This window comes from Brachyistius frenatus, unplaced genomic scaffold (assembly GCF_029030835.1).
Source record: "Brachyistius frenatus isolate BFR_SWC_R1_liver_20210118 unplaced genomic scaffold, ASM2903083v1 Contig_136, whole genome shotgun sequence".
NCBI lineage: Eukaryota > Metazoa > Chordata > Actinopteri > Embiotocidae > Brachyistius > Brachyistius frenatus.
In genome coordinates, this window is record NW_027210735.1 from 319,146 (window position 1) to 339,292 (window position 20,147).

Sequence of the window (20,147 nt, forward strand, 5' to 3'; positions counted from 1 at the left end):
ACATCCCTGACGTCAGCGCGGAGCTTTTCCCATCGCGTGTCAAGGACAGAACTGAAGAGGGTTCCCAGATGTGGAGCAGCCGTGGTCAACTGGCCAATACAAATATGATTAATGCCATGATTCCGCCCTCTGTTTACTACATCACGTGTTTGCAACGGAACCTACTTTTCTGTATTTAAGGCCGGAGAAACTGGACACGGGGCAGACTACTGACAGCACGCAGAGACCACCGTTTGTGGATTCCTGTCAACAAGTTTTGTTTTTTTGTTTAAAGGAGCAGCCACCGCAGCCACTTGGAAGTCATCATGGCGGATTCCAGCTCCAGCAGCCTGACATCCCTCGCCCAGGCTTTGTCACAACATAAACTGGACCAGGTTGAAACAGCTGATGTTGCCCCCGCGCGTAATCCTCAGCTGCAAACGTGCCGACGGAGAAAGCTGTTGAGCTGCCCCACGTGCGATACCCCCGACCTGACGCCTGCACCCATCTGCACCGAGACTCGAGTCCTGGTCATCAACACCGGGGGAACCATTGGGATGAAACGTCATAATGAAGGTAGCTTTGGCTAAACTTTACACACGGTACTGTTCCCCTTCTTCCCTGTGCCCCGGGACAGCTGCAGAGTGGCAGCTGGCTGTTCGCAGGTTTAGTGTTTGCCTCGTGCACACAAGACACCCTGCATGACAACACACCAAAAATAATCCAGCTGAAGCTGGGTGACAACAGGAAGTAAGATGAATGACACGAGACAGGTGCACTCAAAAATGATAAAGTGATGCGTTATTTGAGCGATGAACAGAACCAGCACATTATTATAAAGTTGTTATCTGAAGGATTTTCTTCCACCTGCACTTGGCAGCCTTCTAAAATGCTCTAATGTTTGTAAATCTCCAAAGGAACTCTTATCCCAATGGCAAGTTGCCCCTGATGATGCAGTTGGAGCAACATCCCACATCCTCTCAATGAATAACTAGATGTTGACGAGGTGTTGGGCAACATCTGGAGCATGCAGCGGCTGAATAACATTTATGTGTATGCTACACATCCTGTATTAAAGGGCACTCTCGTATTTATTGTTTACATTTCAGGCCACATTGTTGACAAGTGCTTTACAAATAAATTCCAATTGAATGACTGAAGCTTGCATACAGTACTACGCCTTAATGTGGATATTTATTTGATATTTGATGTGGATACTGGCCAATCACACACGTGTAGTCCAATATGAATTTGTTGTATTTTTTTTTTACAGATCATAATGCAATTTATGTGTCTGTGATTTTAATAGTTATAATTATTTAAAGTGACATTACAGAGCAATTATGTCATTAGCCTGTTGTTTATCTGTAAAGTATTCTGCCTTAATTATGATGTCTTTGACACAAGTGCTTAGTAACCTCATTTGAGGAATCACTGCAAAAATTGTGTATATACCCACAATTAAGAATATCATACAATACAATGATTTCAACATTTTTCACTGTAATATTGGTATCAGCCCCCCCCCCCCCCCCCAAAAAAAAAAAAAAAAAAAAAAAATCCAGTATGGGTTGGGCTCCAGTCGAATTTAGGTCCATTAGCCTTAACACATGCTCAGGTGTATAAATATACTCTGTCCTAGTTGTAATATTTAAAGGCGGCAGATCATCAGTCTTGGCCAATAACCGTGTCTCTCAGTCAGTCATTTAGTCTGCCAGTTTTTCTATTTTAGACCTTTTGATACGTGTCTATCCTGCGCAGATGATCCCAGACTTTAGAGTTGGGCCTAGTTCAATGGCCTAAAAACGATTAAATCTGTGTAAAATCCTTACATGGATGCCATTTCTTACATTTACCACTAGGGCTCAGTATGAGACTGATGTTGAGGTGTTGAGATTATGGCCCATTCCTTGTGCTCCCTTTTTTCTGATAAACATTGATCTTACTAAAAAAAAGCAAGCTATGAAAGATGACAAACCCTTCCTTTTTCTCTGCTTTTGTAACCCACAGTTTATTCCCCTGAAGCTAATGCTTTTGTGAAGACCCTGCGTAAGATGCCGATGCTCCACGATGAGGCGTACGCCGTGCAGACCCAGCTGTATGATGCCTATGGATGTGAGACACTGGTTTTGCCGTAAGTACACCCTGAAATCCTCTCGGCTCAATTAGCACATAGATGTAACTTTATTTAAAAAAAACCAAAACTATGTTCTGCTTCTCACCCCAGTATGTTTTCTCATTATAGACTAGAGAGTAAGACGATGGCAAATTTCTCCTTTTAAATCTCTATTTTGCTATTTATTGACTGTCTTTTTAGATGCATGAAAATCCTTATAGTTGTACTTACAAACACTGAAAATGAACAATAGATTAAACTATTTAATTGATAATATAAGTGTCATGTAAGTTCAGTGTCAATGACTCAGTGACTGTACTTGTATAAAAAAAGCAATATATCAAATGTGTAATGTTACCATAACTTATTTTGAACTAAAAGGTTTGTCATCCACTGTGTTCTTCATTTCTTTTTTTTACTTATAATCTGTCTGATTTATTGAATAATCTGCCTTCATAATGAGACAAATGTTACCCTTCATAGGGTGTAAAGTTTTTGTTCTAGAGAGTTAAATCTATGTTTAAGAGGGCGCTTTATTGCCCTAAATCGTGAATCTTGCAGAGAATGAAATAATATATACTGTATATCAGACATTTGTTCAAGATGGGTTGGTTGTATGAGAAAAATCACGTTATAATCATGGCTGTTATTACTCATGATGGTATTAATGGTCTTCACACAGCGCAAAACACCATTTCCAATCTGGAAAATCAGAGGCTGAATAGAGACGCCTCGCTTTCCTCCTAAGAATAGCAGCGGTTTTAATGACCCTTAACTGCTTTTGTTGCTTTAACAGGAAACCACCGCCTCATCCTGACCTCCTATGTCACAGGTGCTGCATTACTAGTAGCATGACGTGTGCCTTCACTGTGCTCGAGGAGTTTGATGCCTGTTCTTAAGACCAAATGTTATGTGCTTGACTGACAGGAACTGCATGGCGACATGGTACTTTGACAGTCGGTGAAAATATTGCTTGAAGTGTTTTCGTTTTCTCTTTGTGTTAATATGTCTCCAACAAGCCAGCTGCTTTAATGTGTGACACAGAAGTATCCCAGCTGAGATAACGCTGATGTTTCTTTGAGTTTTTAAAAAGCTTTCTGTAACCCTGCTGTTTTAGCAGCCAAGGATGACGTGCTGCTTTGCATGTTTGATTTAATGTTGTTTGGTGCATGTGCTGTGGAGCGATGAGAGTGAACCGGGTTCCTGATTAACAGTCTCTTTAGGGTCGTCATAGCAGAGCGTAGCCACGTTCACTAATGTCCACACACCTTTCATGCTGCTGTCAAAGTGAGCTGAGCTGCAGGGTGGAGTGACATGTTTAGTAGAGGTAAAGCCTCCATGCACTACGCAGTAGAACGTGTTTTGTGAAAACTGTGATGTTGAGCATATGCGAGCAGTTGTTGCGGCACAAAAGCTATTTAATTATCTGCTTTGTAAACACTTTGAAGGAGTTTATTTCGATTAATATTCTATCACATTTCCTGTTATTTTTCCTTAGATGTTCAGCAACACTTAATATTTGCTCATCCTTGCGTTTATAAATTGTCCGTATCAACTGAAGGAGGCTCGTATGCAAGTTTAATGAGCATACTGTTGATCGTATGCGATTGCAGAGCCTATATCAAATACTTAGTTCTGAAGAGGGAATTAGTTTATTGATTTATTGAAAAGCTTTATTCACGTGATGCCGAGAGGCTGTGCCACAAGGCCGTTTGCTCCCCCACCTCCAACACTCTTCCTACACACACACACACACACGCGCGCGCACGCATACATTTATTATGCTGAAGCTATTAGTCATCTTAGCATGGGTATGCTAATGTGTGGCTTTGCTACACCTTAGGGTACTCTGCCAGATAGATGAATAATTGCTGATTTGAATAGTGTTTTCTTGTGGCACTTTAGCTTCAAGATTATCTACAACATATGTTCTTAAGGCTAATTAGAGGAGTGTGTGCATGACCCCTGGTTGGATGGACTGGGGTTCGCCTGCTCTTCCCCCTGCTGTTCCATTCAGCTCCTATCTCCATGTTGTAGGGCCGCCCTATGGTAATGTGGGGAGGGGAAGGGGGGGGGAGGCTCAACCTGCTGCTTTAGAAGGGAGATTAAAAAGAAAATCTTCCTGTGGCGGTTTAGCCGGTCACGCTGCCTTACGTGGCGTGTCGCAGGTGGGGCTGCGAGACACCCGAGTTAAACTCCACTTAGAGGCGACATAAATATGTATACATGTATCCTCACTATTAATTGAAATGAAAAAGAGACACAGACTTTTGCCCTAACCTTAAGTAAGTCACCTAAGAACCCTGAAGCTATATCAAATAAGCCACTTTAAGTCCCACAGTGGTGCCCGTATTTTAAGTCCACAGAGTAGTATTGCTTCACAATATAGTAGGGCTTCACTGTAGTAAACAAAAATGCCTGATTTATAAGTGCAGCTCTCTTAAACTGGATGGCAACGCCCCTCGGTTTTACTCTTCCAAAAGTTCTTCCTGTGTATCTGAAACAGGTTTTGTCACCCTGCTGCAGAGACGGAAAGCCCAGCAAGACTTTATCCCACTTCATAAGCGTTTTTAGTGTTCCCATCCTCGTAGTTCTTTAAACTCACCTCTCTCCTCTAATCGGAATTTGATTCAACTTTATTAAATGCTCACAATGAACACAAATAATAATTTGTCACAGTGAAGATTATAATCATTTGTTTAACCGTGTGCTTTATGTGTTTAGAGTGACTATCTACACTTAAACTGACTAAAACTAACGATTTATTATGAAGTGTAACCTTTTGTAAGTATGATTGAATCTGTGTGACTGAAACTCAAATAAACTACTTTCTCTTTCAGTAAGAGTAAACAAGAAAAGAGGGTAGTCTACACTGTGCTGGAGTACAACCCTTTGCTGGACTCTTCCAATATGACCACAGATGACTGGGGTAAAATTGGAAAGGACATTGAGGTACTTGCTGCTGGATTTGTATCATTGTTAGGTTCATCACTGATGCCATTTTCAAATATACACTGAGGATTTCTGCTTTAATTATTCCTGTAAGATTCTTAATGTGCATCTAGTACAGCATACTATTTAATATGGTTGAGAAAATGGTGTTGTCTGCATGTTGGCATGCACAATAATTTCTGCCTCGTCCGACTCCAGAAAAACTATGAGAACTACGATGGTTTTGTGGTCCTTCACGGCACGGACACCATGGCTTACACTGCCTCCGCCTTGTCCTTCATGTGTGAGCATCTGGGCAAACCAATCGTCCTCACCGGCTCCCAGGTAAGAACTGCCGTCCTCAGGAGACTGACCAGCAAACAGAGGAAATGTGTCTGCACAGTTGTAAGTGTTTACCGCCCTCCTAAGATGAGACACTCTCTGTCCTCAGGTGCCGATCTACGAGCTGAGGAATGACGGCAGAGACAACCTGCTCGGGGCTCTGCTAATCGCCGGCCAATTTGTCATTCCTGAGGTGAGGAAAAGACCAATTTACCTATGATATTATCTGATTAGATAATAATGATTGATCAATTAGACTAATAGAAGGCCGACTGTAATCGCCTTTGGTTTGTTTTGCTATATTTCACTCATGGTTTATTGTGTGAATGAACTCTAAATGAACTGATATCCTATAAATGAATCCTATGAACATATTTTGTTTGTTTGTTAATATTTTGAGAAAACATGCCATGCTACACAAAGACAGGTATGAGCGCTGGTGGCATGCAGAAGGTAACAAACGCCCACATAAACAACTTGTCTGATGAGAATGCTTTCTTAATGACCCCGAGATGTGTTTCGCAATACTGAACAACAATTACCAGAACAGGAAGAACACGGAAATGTCTTCACTACATCTGGGTACGACCGAAGTACAGCAGAACAAATTGTGTCTATTTTATTTAATTGATTGAGAAACAAATACGTTGTGACTGAGAGGCATTTTGTAATGAGTTTTGATTAAACTTTGCTATCCCGAGGCCAAACTCAAGTCAGATTCATTTACAATATATAGTACATTTGAAATGCAACAAAAGTTGAACAAAGTGCTGCACAACATCAAACACAATTAAATCAATCAGATAGACTTGAAGATTTTATCTTGTATCTTTCTCTCTATTCAGGTGTGCCTGTACTTCTACAACAAACTCTACAGAGGGAACCGTGTGACCAAGGTGGATGCTGGGAGTTTCAATGCCTTCTCCTCCCCTAACTTGCCTCCTCTGGCCAGTACTGAAGTGGATATTACAAGTAAGTCTCTTAATAAAATTATTTTGTTTGTATGCAAAATCATTTTGGTATTAAAAAGGATATATAAGATTTTTGTCTCTATCTTCCCTCCAGTCAACTGGGATACAGTGTGGAGGGCAAACACCATGACAAGGTTTCAAGTTAGCCCTGAAATGAACCGCAACGTCGGCCTGCTCAGGTTGTTCCCAGGAATCACAGCAGCTACTGTAAGTCTGTCCTGGAGCACCAGATGGGCTTTTAGGAGAGTGGATTGTCCTGGAGATACAGTTTGTTTGCTGCTGATGCGTCCTCTGAAATGGACCGCAGATGTCTGTCACAGTCAGCAAATGTTCAGTGGCTACTTGTCCCTTTTGTCTTCGTGACACAACACAACTCTGGGGTTAAATTCAGCAGCTCGTAGGTTCCTGCTTGAAATATATTTTGGATGATCGTTAGGTTCACTTTATTTTCCTGTTATAATCAGACTCACAATTAGTGTTTTTTTTTTTATGCCTGTTTTAATCAAAACCAAATCACATTTAGTCAATTATTGAAAGGAGTATATTAAAAAACATAGCTAGCATGGAGGTAATCTCTAAGCCAACAATGTTGTAAAGACCTAGTTTTCCTTCTCATCGTTATATGTTCTTCAAAAGTAACAGACTGTTTTCTGTCTAACTGCGATCGAACATAGTTAACTTAAATTTGATTGCGCGATCACCCGTCTTCTGTTACTTTCCCGCTCATGTAAGCTGCCATCAAAGCTCCAGCCTGCGAACGATGAGACAGAGTTATGGGCCATGTCCAATCACCCTGTAAAGAGGGAGGATTGGCACAGATACTGTAACATTTAGCGGCACCTCCCCTCCTGCAGAGGCTGCTGGGAGAGTGACTTTACTGTCTCAATCTGTCCCCCACTGCCCAACTCTGCTATCAAGTCTTTCTTACCGCCTTTAACTGCCTTTACGAGGCGCCGGTTTGATGAGGCACCCGGCTCTCGTGTGCCCACAGTCTCTGCTGTACAAGGGTTTCATTGGTAATCTGTGTCAGACATTTCCTGTCAAACTGCTCATCACATCAAAATAATACTGACTGAGCCTGGCACTTGTAATGTCACCTTCATCTGACGTTTTATGGTCGCTGCAACGGACTTGCCAAGTGACTTTATGCTTGCTAGCACCTTCAAATTAATTGCTCTCCTTCCAGCCGTTTTTTGTCATCTGCCATTCTAGTCGTAGGCCACGGCTAATGATGTGGTGTAGGGCCTCCCGGTGCCAGGCAGCCAACCAGTGACTGAGATACTGGTTGCAGACACGGCACCAGATGGGCTTTTAGGAGAGTGGATTGTCTCATGCATTGGAGTGAAAGGGGCTGCCGGAAAAATACCATGAATACTAATTTCTCAATTTGATTCTACACAGTTGGCCATACATTTTGGGTGTTTATGATCTGAAACTGCGCTCACATCTGTGTCCAGGTGAAGGCTTTCCTGCAGCTGCCCATGGAGGGCGTGGTCCTGGAGACCTACGGCAGCGGAAATGCCCCCAACAACCGTGCTGACCTGCTGGATGAGTTGAAGAAGGCCATCGACGCTGGCGTTATCATTGTCAACTGCACACAGTGTCTGAGGGGGACTGTGTCTCCTGCCTATGCCACTGGCATGGTAGTTCATGTCATAAATGTTAAATTTAGCTCTGCTTAGAGAGGAGGAATCAGGCCAACCACTTATCCTTATGTTTTCTTCAGGTGTTGCTAGATGCAGGCCTGATAGCTGGTGGTGACATGACTCCGGAGGCCGCTCTGTCCAAACTGTCCTACGTATTGGCCAAGAACGAGCTCGATATAGCTGCTAAGAAAAAGGTTGGTGTTTTCATTCACGTGACAGCACTTTCAAAGCTTTGTTTTCTGCAGAACTGAAGGTTTTAGAGCAACAGAATATACACAGACAAAATCGTAAACAAGAAAAGTGAAGAAAATGTGTGTGTGTGTTTTTCTGTGATCCCGTCTAGATGATGTCTGAGAACCTGCGAGGTGAGATGAGCGCCAACTTGACAGGAGCCAAACTGTGTCTGAGCAACAGCCGCTTCATCCAGGCCATCGCCAAGTCTCTGAGCATCAGCTGCAAGGAGGCGAGTGCACCTTTACACAAACTGCAGCGCTGGAACTAACTGTCACTTATTAGTATTTCCAATGAAGCAGTTCTGGTCATTTTGCCTGACCTGATGACAAAGCAACCGAGTCGTCATCAGCCTTAAGCTTGTACTGTTAAAAGGCTGATCCAAAACTTTTTGGAAGATGTTCAGTCAAATGATTTGTCATTTCATTGTCAGAGAAATTGCAGTTTTAAAATTTGTTTAATCTGTGTTGTCCAAAGGAGATGCAAGCCATCCGTGATGCCCTGACTCCCTCACTGGCATGTGCCGCGGCGAAGATCGGAGACACAGAGGCCTTAGAAGCACTGAAAGGAATGGTAAGATGATGATTCTGCACAGGATTGGAATGTTTTTGTTGTCGTGAACACGATAACCTTTTAATACACAGCCCCTGGGATTATTTTGTTCGTCAGCCTGCAGCGAGCTTCTAAACCCCACATGGCCGATGTTGTTACTCACCTTGACACTAAATATTTACGCCAGGAGACCTGACTTATCTTCGTCATGTTTGGTTTGTAGGGTCAGTACACTCAGGTGAACCTTTCACACTGACGGACTTCCAGGGTCACTCTTCCTGTAGTAGGCGTGTGGGGGAAACACACAGGCAGACCTACAGTTGTGTACCAGCAGGCACATATACATGTTTGTATTTGGCTTGATTTGTATGCAGTCGCTGCAGAGGTCACTGTACAAGTCAGATTTGAAGTTCTCTCCTTGTATGTTAACATGAACAAAAGAAAAAAAACATATCTCTGGAATATGCTATATTATCAGCTACAGTAATAGTTTGTTACATTTTCTCTGTTTGTGATGATAAGAATTGGTTTCAAGTTGAATTTTCATTTATCCTGTGTTTTTGATTTATACCATTGTTGCCTGTTTTTTTTTTTTTTTTTTTAATGGTTGCTGCCCAACAGCAAAGCTTTTGGAAATCTCTTTGTTAATGGATAAAATGGCGGTATTCTTTATTTTTGTTATCGTCAACAGGTCCCACCTAAAGACCAAAACCAACAGTATGTCAATCTGCCTCTCAAATTCGGACTCCCCCGCCCTGTCTGTGGCCTTCTGCCGGATTACTATTTGTTTCTGTAGAAGATATAAACCTTTGAGAAACAACTCACTTGGTTTAATATTTGAAAAGAATAAATTATTTCCTTTGTCAGTTGGACAATTTAGCTCCTCAAACGGAAGAAGGTAATCTTCTCAGCCAAAGATTTAGTACACAGCGTGCATATTTCACTGTTGAACCCATTACAACCTCCAGTGTCCTTAAAGTGAATGTCCCCCAGTGCAATTGTGTGGCTCAATGATGTCTTTTTAAAGATGCATTCCCATCAAATCAGGCATTATGGCCCATTCCTTCAGGGTTGAGCTACAATGTGCAGCACTTACCGTGATGTTTCTCCCTCGTCACAGGGCAGTAACTTGTATCTGGGTGACTACGATGGACGTACACCGCTGCATATCGCTGCCTGTGAGGGCCTCCTCAATGTGGTGCAGTACCTACTGATTAATGGGGCTTCGGTGTATGTCAAAGATCGCTACGGAGCCACACCCCTGAGCAATGCTGTTCACTTCAGGTAAGACTTACTCTAAACAATGAGGGCAGGCGTGTTTGTTTTAATCAGTTCATTAAAGTAATAACGTCAAACATGACAGTTAAGATCCCCCTTTTGGAACATTAGCAGCCATTTTTATACCTCAGATCCATCTGAGTGTTTTCCTGAAAATATGTTGTTAATAGCTTCTATTGAGGGGACTTCATTAAATGAGCTGCTGCAAGAAAGGGAAGCTGGTTCTGCTTAAATGACAAGAAGGGAGCTGCGGCTGTCAGAGGGGGGTTGAAATCAGGGGAGCAACTCATAATGGAGTTTAGAGGCCAGACAATAATTATAAACTAATTAGGCTAATTGTCATCTGACAATTTAGACGGTGTTTATTTTTACCGGAGCTGTTTTTCTATCGTTCCCTGACATTGCTCTAAAAGCCTGTCGGGGAATAGCCGGGCTTAATAATTCTATGCAAGTGCTGTGTTGAGCCTCGGGGTGAAATCGTTGTATGTCTGAGCTGTTGTCCTATTTCAACGGTTGACAAACTGCAAGTGTGGACTTGTTTCCTTTGTGACAGTAGAACGATGCAGTGGAGCGTTTCCTGCCTTCATGCTACACAGCTTGGCAAGCTATGGCCTTCTTCTAATGTATTCAATGAAATGACACTAAGTAATAGAACTGGAGTTTTGAGTGGCTGTCGGGATGTCTGGTGCACTTTTGTCACCGACATTTCACGCCGCTTTACAGCCCAATGCCCGTATAAGGAGAAGCGGAGAGCAAAGACAACGAACAAATGTGAGGAGTGTCCTCTGAACCAGTCCTACCAGCTCGCTCCCAGTTTCACAGATGAGAGATACCAGCTTTTTAAAACTCAACAGGAAGTCTTCTGTGTCCTTTTTCATAGTGTCTTTGGTGTTTAATAGTTTAGAGGAATGAACATCCAAAGTGAACTCTTACTTACCCTTTTCCAAAGTTACTCAGTTCTCTTATTTATAAAGTTACTCAGTGGCAAACAATTGGTTTTACTGTTTATTTCCTGTCACTGTGAATGTCACTGCAGGTGACTCTTGTGTGGGCGGTTCATTGCGATGGATAATAACTTGTTCTTACTTGCCAAACGGCAACTACTCTGCCAGTCTCACTCTGTCAATGAATGTCCAAATTTAGAAGTTGAAAATCATTGACTAGTTTTATCACCTTGAACAGTTGTCCATTTTAACTGAGTGATATATTATTTAAATGTTAAACATGCACTAATAATTCCCTTCTATTGCATGTCCTCTGGCTGACTAAGGCGCAAGGAAGTTGTGAAGCTGCTGAGAAAGACTGGCGCCCATTTCTCCAGAGACGAGTTGGAAGAAGCAGGAACTGAACTGTGCAGGTGAGATAAACAAACGAAAACAAAAAGCACCGGGTCTTCACACAGGGATGCACACACACAGTTACCAATTTCTCGGTTGCTTAGCCGTCCCCACTGACCCATCCTACATAGTTGACACAGGCGCAACCAGTTGCCCCGCTGTTAAACAAACTGTAGGAATGCTCCCTGGCAGCATAGCTTTGGATCCATTCTGCATCTCCAGTGGACAAAACACTAGTTGGGTCCCTTTTTATTTTTTTTTTTACACGTGACGCACAACAGGTTTTGTCAAGACAGTTTCAGGAACACACCTTTTGTAAGTTCCGATATGTATGACTTGTGTGTCGTTGGTGAGCTCAAACACAAACGTCTGTGACTCATGAAGCCCAATATTATTGATTTGTTCCACTGATGTATACCAGTTTCTGAAAAGTCTCTTTTATGCAATGTGTTTTTCACCCACTCCTGCATTTGATTTATACTGATTTGGGGAAAATGAAGCCTTTCGCTGTAATCACTGTTATTTTTGTGTGCCTCAGCCTGGCAGCCAGCGGCGACTTGGACGGCCTGGAAATCTGGAGCCTTGCCGGAGCAGATCTGAATATACCCGGCTATAACGGACAGACAGCAATTCAAGTGGTGGGTTTCTAGAGACGTATTCCACTTTATTAACGGTGTTAAATCCACAAAGTAAAATGTCTCATTTTCCACCTTTCACAGGCCCAAGCTGTCGGCAAAAATGAAGTGGTGACATTTTTAGTCCAGGTCATGAGCAATAAGTCTAAGGTAACCGCTGCTTTTCATTTAGCTTCTCTATTTCTCTTCTGCAATACGAGTTCATGAGCACTCTAATTGGTGTAATTCTCTTGTCTATAATTGCCTCTCAATTACTTGTCTTGTTCAATTTCAGACAGTATTTGGTGATTTTAATGAATATGATGATGATGATGATGATGATGATGAGGTAAATGAGATGTAGTGCGCGTGTGTTTCCCAGTTTGCTCGTTACTGAGCATGAGTTTCCCGTCAGCATGACTGCTGTGTTTCCCCCGTTTTCTTTGTGTGCATCACCTTCTGCCCATTCTCTATCCAACCTCATCCGGCTCAGGATAGTGAGTTGTGTGTCCCCACATGGATTGTAGAAGTCTTAAACGTGCAGACAAACAAACATATTCACACCTACAGGCACTGCAGAGCTACAAACTCACCCAGCATTCAGAGGAAACTCTCAGATGGTGAGAGAACATGCTAATTCCTCAAGGAGAAAACTGAACATCTTTTGGTGATAGATCGGAGCGGACAACACAAAAAGACTTCACTCGGCCTCTGGAAGATTGTGAGAGGCAGGTTTCATCGGCTAAAAGACACAAAAGATGAATCAATCATTCAATAAAAAACTAAAGTAATCAAAGATTGATAATGCATCAATCTGTTTTCCTTAAGAAGCAACTCTTACATTTGAATTTGAGCTAAACATATCTCAGACTTGTTTTTTCATCCAAACTGCATCAGATAGACTGAATGCCTTTGAATCCTGAACCTGCCCACTCTTTGAAACCGACCGACGTGTGTGTGTGTGTGTGTGTGTGTGTGTGTGTGTGTGTGTGTGTGTGTGTGTGTGTGTGTGTGTGTGTGTGTGTGTGTGTGTGTGTGTGTGTGTGTGTGTGTGTGTATAATTGTGCTGGTCCGTGGATAGTGGTAAAGATTGCTGAAACACCTACCACCTCCCCAGTCCTCCACATTAAACCTGTGTCTGTTTGTGGCAGAGCGGCGGAATGATCACGTTCACGGCCACCCCGACAGGACTGTGAGCTGAAGCTACGTCCACTGACGGCAATCGTCCTCTGTTTGACACCCACTTCCTGCCAAGCCGTCCTCTACACACTGTCCACCGTCTTGTTCAATTTCACGCAGTTTCTCTCTCTTTGAATGTATGCACGTATTGCTTAAAGCCATCACTGCTTCAGTCCCTCCCTCCGAACCCAGTAATTGCACGATATACTGTGAAATCATTGCTTTGTGATTACGGCGCCCAGAAAAGGGCAACATGTATGTGTGGTATATGTATTATTGTTACACGGTAGTCCATGTATGATGAAAACAAAAAAGGTTACCGTGGTGAATGTTTTAATTACATTTTTATATCATGAACTGGATACTCGGATAATGTGAAGTCCAATCAGGGAAACAATAAATAAACGACTATTGTAACATTACTTTGAGCAGTGTTTTCTCTTTTTACAGCAATATATTCATAATATCTTAAAGTACACGGTATGTTCACAGATGTTTTTATGATTATTTTTTTATAGTAAGATGCTGGAAAGTATCGTGTAAGCAAATGAAATTAAGGTTGCGCTTTTATCATCTGGGTTGTTATCCAACAGTAACATTTGTCCACTGCAGTCAAAGTACACCTCTGCTCCTAAAGCAGAGCTTTCCACTTCCTCCTGCTCCAACAGGTATGACAAAAACCCGCAGTTACCTCTTGACACTCATCCAGCCTGTTTCTTGGGCTGTTTGTCAAGCTGGAAGCGTCACATATCTCTCGCTTTGAAATGTTAAAGGGAGAATACAGAGTATTATTTGAGTCAGATAAAGGCCTGAAACTGCCAGTTTCCTTTATGTATTTTTGAAGGTTTTCCTATATTCTTTGCACACATGATGACAAGGACTTGTGCTTTCCTTACCTTTATTGTGTAAACACTGCTGCTCTTGTTTGATATAATTTACTTTTCTAAACCAATCCAGTTCAAGTCTTTCACACTTGAATCTTATTATCTGTAAGGGGGTCTTATGTGATTACACGTGAGTGCAAATACATTTTAATTACGTGAAATCGATCCGGCTGTTTCGAGCGCTGCTGTTTTCTCACTATTTTAGTCCAAAAAAGTGTGAGAAGGGTGTGTTCAAAAGTGATTTGGTGGTGTGTGTGTGTTTTTTTGTCTGTAAACAGTAGCAGAAATAAATCTCTGGTTTCAAAGAGATGCTTCCTGTGATCTTTCCTGTGTCACAAAACCCTGAAACTCGCATACAACAGTACATCACTGCTCCTGGCCAAAGGTTCCCCAGCAGTTTTCTATTTCACATGGTTTTCTGTATGAATTAGTGCACATCCAAACAACTGTTGGAGGTCACTTCTATTAGTGTGCACAGTTCCTTTGTATTCTCTACAGAAATGTGCTATGAATAATAGTAAATGCGTTTATTGTGACTGCAGAAGGCCTTTAGGGGAACAACTACAGAGAACCCAAACATGAGTCATATCTCGCAGCATTCTGTGTGAGCTCTTACTGACTATGAAGCTAAATCAGAGTTTAATCTGAAAATTACACAAACTCATTAAACAAAGATGGCATAAAATTCCAAATGTTCATGTGACTTCTCAGCTTGGTATTTGCTATCTCTGTCTTGAGGGTGTCTGCCCTGTCGCGCTCCTTGCTGGTGGAACCCAGCTCATCCGGTCGGACCAGCATGGGCCTCATTCCTGCCTGAATGAGAGACTTGTATGAACCAAGCCCCAAAACACTATATAAATAGCGCTAAACTCTGCAGTCACTCACTGTGAGCAGGGATGGCACCAAGAAACACCACCGCAAGGAAAGAAGTCCCCTTCTCCAGGTAAGCCCTCGGACACAGACCACTTTGGCTGAAGCGTGTGTTTGTTTTTGTTGATTTTGTTCTGCAGCGGGCTCAAGAGTTTTGATATCTGCTGTAGTGATGCGTTTATTTGTGCCTGAACCAACAGACTGTCTCAGAATCTAATTGTAGCTGTTGTTCTTCTTTCATCATAGTGGAATCAACATTTTAGAGGACGGACCTTCCTCTGAAGAAGTATGTAGTTTCTCCGATTAAGTGGTTCTCAACAGTTCAACAGTTCTTTGACAAAATTGTGAAATGTTTAGGACCACTTGACCGGTCAGACAAATGCTGCTACTTTGGAGAAATACCTGGAGTGGCTCTTTAAAAGAGCGAACGTCTCAGAAGGCCGGACTTTGGAGATTTTTGCAACAAATGTGTGATTTACTCTGTTTCTCTGCTGCCTTCATGTCTCTGTCTCCTTCTCTCATTCTGCCCCCTTGTGTTACAACCACAACTGCAGTCCAGGAACTGTGGAGGGCTGTAAAAATCATCAGGCTTCAGTAATTTAATTTTGCTGGCACACAGACAATTTCTAAACAGCTCAGCTGCTGCAGTAACACCCCTCTTTGCGCTATTTTACTGTTGCTACTATTCAGAGGTACTAATTAAAACAAGTCAATAAAGAACCATTTGTCTCTGATGAATCTGTGTGGGGTGATGGACCTGGACTTTGTCGCTGTCCAAAGTACTGAAAACTGCTGCTGTGGTAAATATGGCAAATTCACTCATACTGTACGCTGTCAGTTAAAAGAAAAATGGTTACTGCTAAGATATTTTCAAAATCAATGTATTAATAATTAAGCATGCTATTTCTGCTTTTAACTTGGTTCAAGACAAATTTCCTGGACTTTTCTTCTCTATCACATTGATTAAACCACTTCTTAGTCCAACTCTGGACTTAATTAGACTTAATCAAGACAAGGACATGCAGTTATAGACTGTCAATGCAGTAATTAAATTCCAGACACACAGGCTTGCATTCACATCTTTTATTTTCTGAAGAAGTTGGAGGGGAAAACCAGAACTGAAGACTCCCAATCTGACACAAGAAAATCCAAATCCTTTTTCCCAAGGAACAGGGCTACTTTATATTGCATAAATCATTCATGAAAGCACTGTGCACCATTTATTCCCCCCTCTCCTTCTTTAGACAGCCCCCTTCTCCCTTTCTCTTTGATCTCCTCCATGCGCCAAGAACTATCAATATTTGCTAAACGTTTCTCACAAAGCCTGTCCATGCCACGGGAGAAGCTGCAGAGGTCTCAGGCAGGGGATAAGACATAGGAGAGGCATTAATGAGATGCCTGGAGCGATTTCCCTGTACGTGCGCAGGGGCAGCAGATGTAGCAACACACGCGCTCCCAAGGGAACCCGCGTCCTCGGAATTTCATCAGCGACCGGGGGAGACCCAACCCAGACCTCCTCTAGGGGGGAGAGCAGGGTGACGGACGTGGTAAATCATCTTTACTATGGATTGTGATTATCGCTCTACTGACATCTCCTGCCTCCCCCATCACACACACACACACACACACACACACACACACACACACACACACACACACACACACACACACACACACACACACACACACACACACACACACACACACACACACACAAGTGGATTTCTGTGTGTGTTTGTGATTTTTAGCATTGTTAGGAGGTGGTTTTGGAATAATGTATTCATCCGTAGAATATTTATTTACCCCCCTCTGCTCAGCTGTCAAAGCATCGCTGTTGCATGAAAGTCTAAATCTCGATTATCTCTGCACTGCTGAAAAATAAAAACTTGATAAACACCACCATCAACCTTTGTCTGTCTGTCCCGGTGACCCTCCAACTGTGACGTTTGGATACACCAGTCTTACCACCGGTGGCGCTCTCACAAGCTGCCGGTAGACCCGCCGGGAGGCCTACACTTTTCTGCCCCCTGCGCTTCAAGTTACCTGGGCAATTTAGAATAACCCCAGAAAAACTACATCTCCCAGGGGCCATTGTATGAGGCTTACCTGCTTCCGTTCAGGACTTCCTGCTTCTCTCTGTTTCCCACAGGTAAGTTTAACTTGTCTTTACAATAATGTTGGCAAATTCCCGGTTGGACAATGAAAACAGTGATGTGTCATGTGGCTTTCAAGCTTGCTTTCTAATGTCTGAACAAATGAAAATGATGTCATAGTCTAGTGATGTAATAAGGCTTAGGCTATCTCTGCTCAGACTTGTGTACAGAAAGACTGTAGCCTATATGCTGGAAAGCCTTGTGGAAACTTACCAAGCAGAGAATGTCTTAACAAAACAAACTATTCTGTTGCATCATGGGAAATGTTGGATCAAATGTGGGGCCTTCACCTGTAAAAGTCAGCGGATCTCAGCCTCTGCAACTTAAATTTCACCTGATTCTTAAAAGTGTGGCACTAAATTACCAGAATATCCCTTTAATCCAAAACAATGCAGATTCACTGCGTTTTTATTTCAGTTGCCGCGATTAAAAATAGACTTCAATGTCGTCTCCAGCTGTGAATTGGAAAACGAGCTCATATTTTAGTCAAACCATTGCTGTCCCACTGTTCAGAGGCTCCATGTGGATGACATCATCACACCACCAGAAACTGCTTCAAATTCATAAATTAAAACTGAGCTGACAAAAATGCTCTGTTTTAAAATGGGTTTCCCAGCTAAAAACACCGGATAGCAGCATCCACACTGTCTTTAGTGCTGCCCACTCGGCCCACAATGCTTCTCCTCAATCACAGTGATTCTGGCCTCATTCCTAGTCTGATAACTACAGCCTGCTTGAAGGTGAAGGCTGTCCGTTGAATATTGATCGGCAATCATGAGATCTTACTGTATTTTAGACATCAGATGCATTATTTAGCATTAATAGTGGCAAACACCTTAAATTATAAAGTTACTCAATGGTCACCCAAAACACTTATTCAGTCTTGATTATTACAAAGCACATTTGGATTGATTGGATTTTGATATAGCGTGCAATAAAGTCTCAAAATCAATCAAAATGTGATCAGTTTCAGTTATAAAAAAGAACAGCTATCCCTGCGGATGATGATGATGATGATCACATGTCAAATATTTGATTATTTCCTTATAGTATTCTACAACATGCACCATGCATCCAGCCCGTGCAGGAACATTACAGGAGTAATATAGACAAAGAAAAGGTGATGAGGTCATTACTGTGTGCCACAGACACACTATAAGTCCTAACATGAATAATATTGGAATATTACAGTGAGTCTGTCGTAATGGGGTTATGGCCAGGATTGTCATTGTGTTTTACATCTTCGAGCGGGGGATGACAACGACGCACCAGCAAATCGGATGGGAGAGCAGGTCATCACTGTCTGACAGCGAGAGAGAGAGAGAGGGAGAGAGGATGGCTGAGTGAGAGGGGGGGAGAAGGGGGAGTAGGGGAGAGGGAGGCTGGAGATCAGAGCGCATGCAGCAGATACACAAGGTGCTCCTTCGCTCTCAGACCTGCAGCAGCACTCAAAGATCACGCACGATCAGCCTCAGGATGGCTTAAAAAGTGGATATAAACCGTTCTGCATGCCGGTTGGATTGTATTTCTTTCTTCTCAGACTAATGGAAATCTGAGAGGCTATTTTACGCACACGTGCGAGCGCTCCCAGCGAATCACTGAATGTCCGGATTAAAAAACCTTGTGGATCTTTTTAGGGGGTACGAGACACGTCAGTTAGATGGATGTACGAATCAAATAGGTTTCCCAGGGAGTGGAATATTTTTTAGGCTATACTTACAGCCCGCATGGCTTTACCAAACTCTTCAGGGTCTCCCGGAGCTGGGAAGCCCAACCCCAGTGTCATAGACCTGGGGACAATCTTTGTTGACTCCGACATCATATTTGGGTTTACAAGTCACCTGCTTAAGAGAAAAAACAAGGTAAGAGTGCCGTAAAGGGATGTTTGCAACACGTCATCTCAGAAAGAATGATCTCATTGAATGTCCTATTCAGATAAGTGGAAAATGGTGACGAGCCAGACAAATTATGTGCACTGACGGCTCCTGTCCAGTATTCAGGACCTTGAACAGCATCCTCTGTATCTTCTGTTCATGTCTAACTTCATCCTCTGATTTCACTCACCATCACTTTGTCTTATTCAACACTTCCTTCAACATTTTTCAGAAATTAAAAAGTGTCTTAACTTTTATTCTGATTAACTATTGCACGAGTTAATGGAACCAAATCCCTCCAAGGCTTCACAGATATTGGATGATTCAAATAGAAACCAACAGTAAAAGGTTTTTGCACAATCTCAAAATATATATGGCAGAAAAGTGAATTTAATTATCTAATTCTGAATTATATATATTCCAGTGTCTTCAAATAATCCACTTTAAGATTTCGAAATTTTACAGCATACAATAGAAGATATATTTTCCACTGCATGTTCTATACTTTTCAGTTGAGCCCGTAGTCTATAATTTGACCTGTAAAATCGGAGGACCGAAGCACGGTGGGGTTTCCTGAATACACCTGCATCGCTTAAGGACAACAAAAAGAGAAAGCGTTTCAGATGTTGAGGGCAGCAGCGCATGTGGCCACTGTGGCTTACATCACCCGCATGAAATATTTAAAGTTGACCAAATAAATATTTAACCCTACTGCGCCCACCTCTCCAGTTTAAAAGATGCTGCTCCGTATTTCTGACAGATGATGGCGCCAGAGTAACATCAACGACACACAGTCCTGCGCCTGGCACGAGAGGCAAAAGTTGCTGATGCACACTGGAACTGGTCTCTGCTGAAACACCAACCTAAAATGAAAAATGAAGTCTAATCGGTTCATTATATTGACTTGGATAAGTGAACACGTGCAACATTATGTCGTTTATATTTTGCATGGAACAGAAATCAGTCCTTCCCATTTCCCCCCCAATGTATTTTTGTATTTAGTAGCCTATTTGTTCTCTATGATCACTCACGAGAGAGTTTCCCACTTTTTAACCTACCAAGCCCATGTTTATACTCATGTATACGGCCAAACATTTGACCTTCTTTACATTAGAGCCCAAAGTTTCCAAAGGGGGGAAAAAAAGTCAGATTGAATGTTTGGGAAATATGAAATATGGGGATCCGTAAGG

General features: G+C 42.3%; 1 protein-coding gene across 1 annotated transcript; it reads left to right on the top strand.

The window, feature by feature from the left end:
• Nucleotides 1–53: 53 nt before the first annotated feature.
• On the top strand, nt 54–13,140 carry aspg (asparaginase homolog (S. cerevisiae)). The gene is made up of 17 exons (XM_069714942.1): nt 54–555; nt 1,990–2,113; nt 2,892–2,927; nt 4,936–5,047; nt 5,246–5,371; nt 5,478–5,561; nt 6,214–6,340; nt 6,434–6,546; nt 7,797–7,982; nt 8,066–8,179; nt 8,329–8,448; nt 8,694–8,789; nt 9,889–10,052; nt 11,317–11,403; nt 11,922–12,021; nt 12,103–12,168; nt 12,293–13,140. The coding sequence occupies exons 1-17, from the start codon at nt 306–308 to the stop codon at nt 12,359–12,361; spliced, it is 1,974 nt and encodes a 657-aa protein (XP_069571043.1). The 5' UTR covers nt 54–305; the 3' UTR covers nt 12,362–13,140.
• The last annotated feature ends 7,007 nt before the right edge of the window (nt 13,141–20,147 follow it).